At 36.2% G+C, this 10,317-nt stretch overlaps 1 protein-coding gene across 2 annotated transcripts in view; it reads right to left on the bottom strand.

The window, feature by feature from the left end:
- LOC103136358 (cdc42-interacting protein 4 homolog) overlaps window positions 1-10,317 on the bottom strand; it is a 24,763-nt gene that overhangs the window by 12,422 nt on the left and 2,024 nt on the right. For both annotated transcript variants that reach the window (XM_007549558.2, XM_007549559.2), the window contains exons 2-8: window positions 5,664-5,779; window positions 4,967-5,020; window positions 1,422-1,569; window positions 1,245-1,307; window positions 640-744; window positions 361-489; window positions 119-265 (exon numbers count right to left, since the gene is read on the bottom strand). In XM_007549558.2, coding sequence (XP_007549620.1) covers window positions 119-265; window positions 361-489; window positions 640-744; window positions 1,245-1,307; window positions 1,422-1,569; window positions 4,967-5,020; window positions 5,664-5,779 — 762 coding nt within the window. The remainder of the gene's footprint in view (window positions 1-118; window positions 266-360; window positions 490-639; window positions 745-1,244; window positions 1,308-1,421; window positions 1,570-4,966; window positions 5,021-5,663; window positions 5,780-10,317) is intronic.

Here is a 10,317-nt window from a genome sequence, read left to right on the forward strand (position 1 = left end):
TGATTGATTGATTGATTGATTGATTGATTGATTGATTGATTGGTTGATTAATTGAGCTTGCTGCCCATCAGATCAGAGAAATGTCAGACGTGTCAGAGGTACAGAGTGACCCACTTGCCTTTTTGTGATCAATTTTTGTTCCTGCAGCAGCAATTCCCTCCAGACACTTGGAGATGATTGGCAGGACGTCCTTTTCGATGTGTGAAAACAGGCAGTAGCCCTCGGCCAGCTGCTGGATCCTCCGCTCGTCCATGACTTGGAGTTTCTGTTCGAAACACAAATCATCAAACTCTTTTAGATTCTGATTTAACAGAAACTACCGAGCAGCATTGTTACAGTGTGTCCAAAAGACTTTCTCACGTTGTAGATCTGTGGTATCTCTGTGTAGTAGAAGTAGTTTTGTTCTTTGTTGTATTTCTGGAGTTCTGCTGCATAGTTGTTCCTGCATTCTTCTGCTACACGTGTACGAGCAAGAGCATGAGCCTTGGCCTAGAGAGTAGAAATATAAATACATAAAAATAAAGACAATGGAAGATTAAAGGATGCAGGTCTAAAATATAAAGGATGGTGTAAAAAGGACAGATAAAGGAAAACATGCAGAATACTAATGTTTAACAGCCAATGTTTACGAGTGTTTACTTTGTCAACTTCAACTTTGGTGGCATTAGAGTCGTGCTCTGTCTTCTCTGCCTGCTGTGTGGCTTTGTCAGCCTCCGCCCACTCCTTAGCAAAGCGCTTTTTAATCTGCAAGCATGAACATGTACAAATGTAATACATTTCAGCAACAGCAATGTTAACAAAGCAAAGTCATGGAACTAAGACCGGACTCTACAAATTAGGGAAAGATTAAGATTTGCTCTGTTCTCCTCACTTGTTCCTGAGTCTTATTAATATAATTTATAAGGTATAATTGGATTATTTGTTCAATAAATACATTAGTGGTGATCTGCAACAGAAACAGAAAACATAAATCAAAAATGTGTTTGAGTGAGAACAATTAACAAAGAGTAACTAAGTTAATAAGGCAAAGTAAAAAAAAACAAAACAAAAAAAAAACGGAGTTTGTTTCAACATGTTGCACTTTTTTCTCTTAGACAAACTTTAATGAATCTGTTTATTTAAAAAAACTGACATTTTTAAGATTTAGGAGCCTGTAAAATAATTCTACAGCAAAAACAGGATATGTATTATAATTTACAACATGGTATAATTTAGATTTAATAAATCACCAACACTTGACTCACATTTTCTAGGTGTTTAAAGCTGCTCTCCAGATTCTGCTGGGCCTTCTTGACATCAGAAAGGTGCTGAAAACAGAGAGGCTGTGAGGAATCTGCTGCAGCTTTGGATGGTAACACTGCAAACTTCAGCAAGGCGGAATCTGTCTAAACTTCACATTCCTCTCTCCCTCCCTCACTCACTGTTTTACGTTCCTGTTTGAGGTCCTGGAGATATTTGGTAAGCTTATCACAGATGTTGGCCGTCATGTTCTCAGCAACAACCTCCCGTTGGCCTGCGTAGTCACCCAGCTCATTCAGGATCTCCTGGAAAGACGCGTGATTGCTGAACCTACAACGGCAGTGAGAGGGAACATTTGGAAAGTTGGAAATATATCAGAAAAGCAAAACCCATAAAACTGTATGTTGTGGTTTACTACTGTAAGCAAAGAATATGCTGTATTAAGATCATTTTACACTGTCTAGTGTTGATTATACTGACTCCTGCATCATTTATAATATCACATGATCATATTTATATATATTACACTAAAAAGCATCAAATGGGCAGACTGTCAAGATTTACAATATATCAATATACTATCAAAAGCACTTTCAGTGTCACTTAAAGTATTTTAATTTTTCTAACACATGATGTGTTCATGACCCTCCCTTTGTCAAGAAGAAAATATTAAAAGTGAATCTCAGTAAAATTTAGAAAGTACATTTAAATACATATTGACTGCAAATGTGAAGCTCATATTTAATATAGATTTGGTACAGTCAAAGTATTTCTGCAATTCTTCATGATTTTTGGCTACAGAAATGCAAAACTAAATTTCTCTGGAAATTTGAATAATACAAGCTAATTACAATGGACTTTTATTGAAGAATTATTATGTCATGGCCGATATTATCATAAAGAAGACTGCTGCATTAAAAGCAGACAGTCACTGATGTCTTCCACAACGAGGGGATAAGATACAAAACGCTCACTTTTTTAAAAAAGTGGCTGCCCACAGAATGCATATGAATGGAAAACTGAGTGGAAAGATTTATGGAATATAGTCAAGAAAGTGAGGGATACCAGACCCAACAATGCAGATGAGCTGAAGGTCATTATAGCAACCTGGTCTTCCATCACATGTCAGCAGACCCCCAGGGTGATCTACTCCATGCCACGCCGCTTTGATGCAGTTATTAATGCAAAAGGATTCCCAGCCAAGTACTGAGCCTAATGCCTCTGTCCTCAAAATCATTTTTCATTAGTTCATAATCTAAGTTATACAAAAAATGAAACAGAAATAATATTCCACTCTATGTTTGTTTAATTAATCTAAATAATAGACTGTTGCTGACAAAGGATAATTCTGTTTTCAAACACTTTTTCTGTATATTTTTGTTTTATTTCTAACTTGGAAAATAAAATGAAAAAAAAAAACACATTTGGAGAAGACTACATTTTATCTGTGGACAACAAATCTAAACACAATGAACCAATCATTTGATGAGAAGACATAAGAAAATATTTGTGTTTATTTTGGGCAACATTGAGTTTCATGATTTTATTTAAATTGTGAACTCAATTACCTTTTCAGTAAAAAACATAATCTACTGACATAGTGCAGTTTGCTTACTCCATAATTAATTTTTGATTGCATTTTATGTGAGTGATCAGCTCTACACTTGATAACTGCCAGATTATGGATGCAGAAACCTGTTATCACTTTGCCTAATAATGTCAAAAAATATATATATGTCACCAAGAGCAGTAACTGTTCTTATTACTTTTAAAAAATGGACTTGAACTGCTGTTTAAACAGAACAAAATCTGAACAGGTTGGATTCATGATACCAATAATTACTTTATATGTTCTGTTATTCTCTTACTGTTACAGCATATTAGGCTGCTTTAGAATAAATCCTGCTTCAGTCAAAAAATATTCAATTCATATAATGTGTCAGCTGAGAACAATTAGGTCATTTTGAAATAGATATTTTTATTGTTAACACTTGTTCACAGGCATGGATGACAAAATATGTTAAATCCCTTCTGGAAGAGATTTATGACCTCAGCGGAAGTTAATGATCAAATGAAAATAGAACAATAATTATTGAAATATTTCTGACCGCTGAAGAAGTGTTAAAGTCAACATGCATATTGCTCAGAAAATCATTTTTAAGGAGTGACACCTAATGTTAGTCAGCCAATTAGTCAGCTAGCCTGCACTCTGTTTAAAAGAGACATGCCGTAGATTTTTTAAATACCATTCTTACATTCAAAAGAGCATTACCTTGACAATAGTAATTGGTGACATCCTTTGATTTAATGCCCATAAATCTCCAATAAGCCAGCTGTCTTACTCTTAAACCAGACGAATTAGAGCGTTTGAGGCAGAGCTGCAATGAGTTTGAACAACTCCGCTCTAAACTATATTCACTTCCTCTGTTGATTCATCAGAAAAACTTTCAGGAATAACAGAAACTTTTAATGCTTTTAAAGCTATTGCTTTAAAAACATGGCATACTTTGAGATGACCAGTGAAGCCATGGGTTAAAGCTTACAATGGCTGTTATACAACATTTATACAAGGTAAAATTTTGTTGGGTCTGAGCTATATGTTTCTTTAGCAGCATACAGCATCGTCTGTAATTATAATAAAAATGGGTAAAATAACCCTAAAAATGATATTTTGAGGAGGGTGACAGCAGAACTGACCATCCAGCTCCTGTCTCATTAATATTTGTACATGTAAACAGGAAGTCATGTATTACTGATTCAAATTTGATTTAAAACACTCTAAAAAGTATAGCATAAGTTATAAAAAAAAGCTTCATTTAGATCTGCTTCAAAGTGATTGTGATTTGTGAAAAAAAATATTGAGGAATGTTTTCCCACTTTAAAAAAAAATCTAATTAAAGGTAGCATTTTTCTAAAAATGCTTCATGTGAGTTTATGCAAGATAGATAGATAGAAGTACTTTATTCATCCCAACCGAGAAATTACTGTGCAGTTGCAGCATACACATACACACAGATCAATTACAATATAAAAATAAAAAATAAGATATATGCATAAAATATAAAATGTAAGATGTAAGATAAGTGCAACACAAAATGAATTTATTTTGTACATATAATGTCCATGGTTGTTAACAAACTCACAATGTACACAATACCTGAAGGCTAATTATTACAGTAACTACCGATCTAGTTTGTCCTCCAGTACAGCTCCCAGGCCTCCCCATGCCCAGCATCTGGTTCCAGTTTTTCAGTGGGAATAGAAGGCGTTCCCAAGCTGACTGCAACATAAAACTTGTTCGGAGTGGTCTGGATCAGCCCAGAGGCTGGATCTCAATGGAATACATCCAAAACACCTTCCTGACCAAACCTAATCTGAGCTCATGCCAGTCAGTTATGCTGTCCTCTCCAGATATGCTAAAGTTACTAAAATCCTCCAAAATGACTATTTTTCCTTTGAACAGACACTCTCTGTCTGACAAGTTTATTGGTATGAAGGTTATGAAGATCTTTTGGCATTTAATTATGTAGCATTTTACAGCCATTCTGGGGTTTCTAATTTCTCTAGGATGGAAGTATGACAATCATTTTTTTTTTTTTTTTTTTAAAAGCAATGATCAATTGCCTTCATCATGCCATTGCAAAATCAAGACAATGTCAAGTGCAAGAAAAGAAAACCAGAACTATGGAGGATTTTGATGAGTGATTCATTTTGACTGTTTTCTTACTTGCACTCCTGCTCATCTTTGCCTCCTCGTTTGGAGTACTTCTTTGTCAAATTCCTGTTAGACAATAAAAAGAAACAAAATTGACATTTGCATGCCGGCATAAAGGTACAAGTTCACTGAAAGTCTACATTTCCATGCAAAACATGCAAAACTCTGCATCTCATTGAACTTTGCCACGTTTCGTGGGATTATTTCAGTGTATTTTATAGGGATTTGATAATAGATAAGCATGAAAGGGTGCTGGGATGTTAGTCTACAGCATAGCAGAGCTCAGACTCTCAGCTCTTGCCACAGATTCTTTGGTGAACTTAGATTTGGACTTTGGCTGGGCCACTACTGCTTTTACAGGTTTTAATCATTAATTGTATCATTATTTTATTCAGTATTGCCTTGTATTCACATTCATCCATCTCCCCATGAAGTCTGACCAAGTTATTTGTCTGTGCTGAAGGAAAGCATCCCCACAGCATGATACTGCCACCATGATGCTTTTGGGGGTTATTAATTGCACTGGGTTGTACATCAAATTCAGAAGAAGAATACTTGCACACCTTTCCATTTTTCTTTATTTGAAAACTTGAAAGCCACAAATGTTTTTCATTGCAGTTACAGACACAGCTTTGCATGGTACTCTGACATTAAAAACAGTAAAATGCACAAAAGAATCAATTTGAGAAAAAAAAAATTCAGAGCACACCTGAGCTGCTTGGCGTAGTTCTGTTCGATCTCCGTCCGCTCCTTTACAAACTTTATGTAACGCTCCAGCAGGTCAAGGCCAGACTGAGTGTGTTTGTCGATGACATCATTCTGGTCCTAAGAGGAAAAGTCCAGAGTGATTACATTCTTCTGTGGAGACACACCATTACATGAACATGTGTAGCAAACAGCTGGTCCCTGAGGAAGTCAGTTTTATGTCTAACACTGACACACTGCCCAGTCAATGCTAAATACTTCTGAGAAAATTACTGGGCAGGATTGTTATCGAAGAAGCACGACGTGCACATCTGTGAACACATAAAACAAACAGTGGAAAGGTATAATAACCAAAGAAAAAAAACTTCATACTTTACTCTCCTAGTAGTCTACAACTCTTATCTGCTTACACACTTTCATTTACACAAAACACAAAAAACCTGTTGGACCAGTAGGATTTGTTCTCAGTGAACCCTCAGGCCTTTATCCCCACAGTGCTGGATCACAATACGCTCAAAGGTTTTCTGAGAAACAACACGCCACCAAACTGAGCCGTCTGCTTACACAGAGCGAAACACAGATTCAGGGCGGCTCCTCAGTGTTGTATAGGGGAAATAAAGAGAAAGAGACTCGTATGTTTTGATTTAATGGAGAGCTGTAAGCACAGATACTGAGAAGTCAAAAAGAAAATTTAAAAGGAGATCACACATGAACACAGTCAGCGATAGTCAGGAGCAGGATGTGAGGGAGAAAAGAGCAAGACAAGAGAATGCAGCAGGACAATGGAGCGGCATGTTTGTACCAGGAAGGAAAGCAATCAGGAAAATCAGATGGCCGACAAGAAAACCAAAGCAAGACCTGGTGTTGATGAAGAGATTAACCCATTAAATTTCACAGATTTATCACTCCTGTGTAGGAACACACTGTAGCTTTGCTTTCATATGTCTACATGTGTGTGTGAAAAGTGGGAAATATCGTTTGGCAATGAGATAACCATTAGCTCAGTCTATCTCCACCCTGTGACTGACCGTCTCTGGGGCTGCTGTGAAACCTGGAACCAGTTTCACTCGTCCTATCCGTCATTATGACGTAGCACACTGGCAGCAGCACAAATGTTTTTGATCTTAGCTTACTCTGCCTCGTCTCAATCACAATATAAACCTGAAAATGGCTGGACTGGTTCTGCCATCTGCTTCTTTCTGTTTCTAAGTTTTTTAGCATTTGTCAGTAATAGTAGTAGTAATATAGTAAACGGTTGGAACCAATCACATTCCATATCCAGACACAGATTATTAAAATGTCTCATTCTTTTTCAAAAGCATCTCACAGCGATTTTCTAAAACAAATGAAGTAGCAAAGTGGACCAGGTTTTGGGAGCATTTTAATGTTAAAATAATTTGATAATAAAATCATAACATATATTTGATGTACATCCGACATTTATACTCAGAGTACACAGTTGTTAGGCAAGAAAGTTTATAGAGCTTAAGGTTAGTTTTAAATATGTATTTTTCTACTCCAAACTGGATAAATGTTTTAGGATTTAAACATATCAGAGGCTGTGTGTTTGTGGTATTTGTGGAATATGTGGGTGTGGCTTAAGAAGATCAACACCCTAAACCAATGTGTGCATATGTATCAGGCAACTTCTGTTACTCATTCATAATTGGCCAATTCCCCAATGTTGTTGTGGTTCCGTATGTTATGCGGAAATGTAAAATGACAATAAAGACTTTACTTACTTAAAAGAATATATATTTAACCTTAGGCTTTTCAGTCCTGACATTGTGAAGATGTGGAAGCATGATCACAAAAACACGTTTTGCTTGAAAACAGACAAGATTTTTAAAAACATAATTTTAGTCATTGCCCTGCGGCAGATGTAGGGTGTACCCCGCCTCTCACCCCAAACGTTCGCTGGAGATAGGCACCTGCACCTCTCCTGACCCCACTAGGGACAAGGGTGTTAGAAAATGGACGGACGGACAGACGGACGGACGGATGGATACTTTTAGTCATAATTATAAATGTAGGTTAAAATATAAACATACATCTTCACTATTTGGTTAAAAGTCCTTTACCTGCATCTTTTTACACTTTCTAAGAAAAAGTAAAGTACTCCTACACCAGTGGTTCTGTGTTCCTGTTGGTTCTTATCTAACCCCCAGCTCATTGCTACACACTCCTTCCTGTAACACGGAGTTGTTCAGGATGATAAGTTTCAGAAAAGCAAAAGATACAATTCAGTGAGCTGGGTGTTCTCATTGATGAACTTTGTATCGTTGTCTTTTTTCTTTTGCAATTTTTACAAACTGTCATGATAAGTCAACATAAACTGCATCATATCATAATTTAATTTATTATATTTAATTTGTCTATGTGACTGTATTAATGTTGCTATATATTCCTGGATCTAACTTGGATCTGTTTGTCATAAAACAATCTAAATTTCTGCATTTAAAAGAAATTTGAAAATCATTATGAAACAATTTAGTGTTGAATAAGCTAATTTACTTTGTAATGTTTGTGTATTAGTGTATTTTCTTGTATTTGAAATATGGCAGTAATAGACTTCTGAATTGAATAGTTAATATTCTAAAATGTATGTGAATAGGGGGCCTTTATGCACCTAAAATGAATAAAACATAAAATGGAAAAAGAAGCCTTTTTATTGTGAATGATGTCTGTTGTGAATTGGGACAATAAAAATGAGCTGAACTGAACTGACTTGAACTGAACTGAACTGCTGCCCATACGCCTTCTGGTTTAATTCTCAGATAAGACAAGGAATCAACTCCTTGCCGCAGTTACAAGTGACATTTTCAAATCTTTACAAACTTCCAAGCATCTGCACTGGAAGCATCACTTCCAGTGAGGTGCAGGTGCTGTACTGGTTCATTGGTAGATGGACGAAAGTTGAATCAAATTGGATGTTCCAATAAGACAATGAATGATCACAACTGTGTGTGAATGAATTTTAACCTGCATGTTCTATTTTCCCCTGCTCAGAGAATTGCCCATTAAATTCAAAATTCTTTTTTTTTACTTTGGTTTTCTATATTCTATTATGAGTCACCTTTGGAAAAAAATATTAACCTTAACTCTACTTATTAAATTAGGAAACAAGTTTGAAAGACACTCCAGCAGCTATCATTGCTATGGCAACGCTAACTTTTTGTTTAAAATCTAAACACAACAGCAAAGGCCAAGGAGAGTGAAAGTGATGAAGGTTTAGGAAGGATTAAATTAACCCCTGGTGAGAAAATTCAGTCCTCTTCATCAACTCTGAACATGTGAATCAAAAGAGGAGAAGTGGAGACCTAACAAGTTATGAAAATAGTTAAGGCTTCAGATAAAAGCTATCAAAAAAACCCAAAGTAGCCAAAGCTAAAGTACTAAATATGTGCTTTAAATCTAATTGTTGTATAAGGTAGAAAATAACAGCAGAGAACACGCAAAGTTTTTGAAACTTCAACAATTGGTAACCCTGACGTGATCAATGTAGGATCTTTAGTTTAAAGTTCTTTAAACCAAAGCTTTTTTGTTAGAAAGGATTTTTCCTAAACCTAGATTTGAGGATTTTTTTCACCCCTTCATCTCCCACATGCTTCCACCTGGAAAAATTCCTAAAAAAAGAGATGTAAGATTTTTTTTTTCTTGTTTCTTTAACCTCAGTTTGAATCAACAGGTTTTACTCTTTTGCTCTGACAGAAACACTTGCTTGTATGTAAGTATTACAAATGGGAACAATGACAGTTGATGTGAACACAAAAACAATCCTGCAATTTAAGATGGACCTCATCTTAAAGGTCCATTTAAGATGAGTTTGTTTATACTGTCAACAGTTTCTGTTAGTTAGAAACAGACATTCAATGCAGTTTTCTGTCAGAAAAGACTGAATGGGGATTGCACATGGATCTTTTTCCTTTCAGCTCATCCTTGATGAACTCAAACAAAAAGATGTTTACACTGTAAACATGCTGAAAAGCCGGTAAGTCAGAACCTGTTCTAGGATGGTAATGGCAAGAGAACATAATATTTTCACTTTACCTGTGTAAAGTGAAAATATAATTTGTGCTAAAGATGGAACTAAACTTGTACTAAAACTGTCTCATAACAATAAATAAAACAACTCTAAAGCTACACTAACAAGGAAGCTTTAGACATATTTATGTTTTAAAAACAGACTGACTTTGACTATGGAAGACCTCACAACTGCATTTACTGCTTTACAACAAGACAGAGCTGTAGCTTAAAGCACTGCTACACTGAGAGATGTAGAGTGGAAAACAGGAGTCAACACTGACTTAGTTGAACAGCAAACAAAGTCAGTTTAATGTCTCACAAGCTCTACAAAAGCAGCAACTTTCAAAACAGCAACTGGTCCATGTGCCTCTGCAGCCCCAGAGACCATCACTCTGCTGCATCCAGCAATCCACACCTATTTGTTAGGAGTGACCCATTTATCCTTCCTTAATTTTGGGAGATGAGTGATCGGCCGATTTTTACATTTGAAGTCGATCTCATCCACCGGTTTTATCGACCTCAGCAAAGGTCAGAAATCAAACACTGACCTCTTCTGCTCTGCAATGAGAAAAGTTAGACTGACATCCATCCATCCATCCATCCATCCATCCATCCATCCATCCATCCATCCA

The sequence above is a fragment of the Poecilia formosa genome, unplaced genomic scaffold, assembly GCF_000485575.1.
Source record: "Poecilia formosa unplaced genomic scaffold, Poecilia_formosa-5.1.2 Scaffold32, whole genome shotgun sequence".
Classification (NCBI taxonomy): domain Eukaryota; kingdom Metazoa; phylum Chordata; class Actinopteri; order Cyprinodontiformes; family Poeciliidae; genus Poecilia; species Poecilia formosa.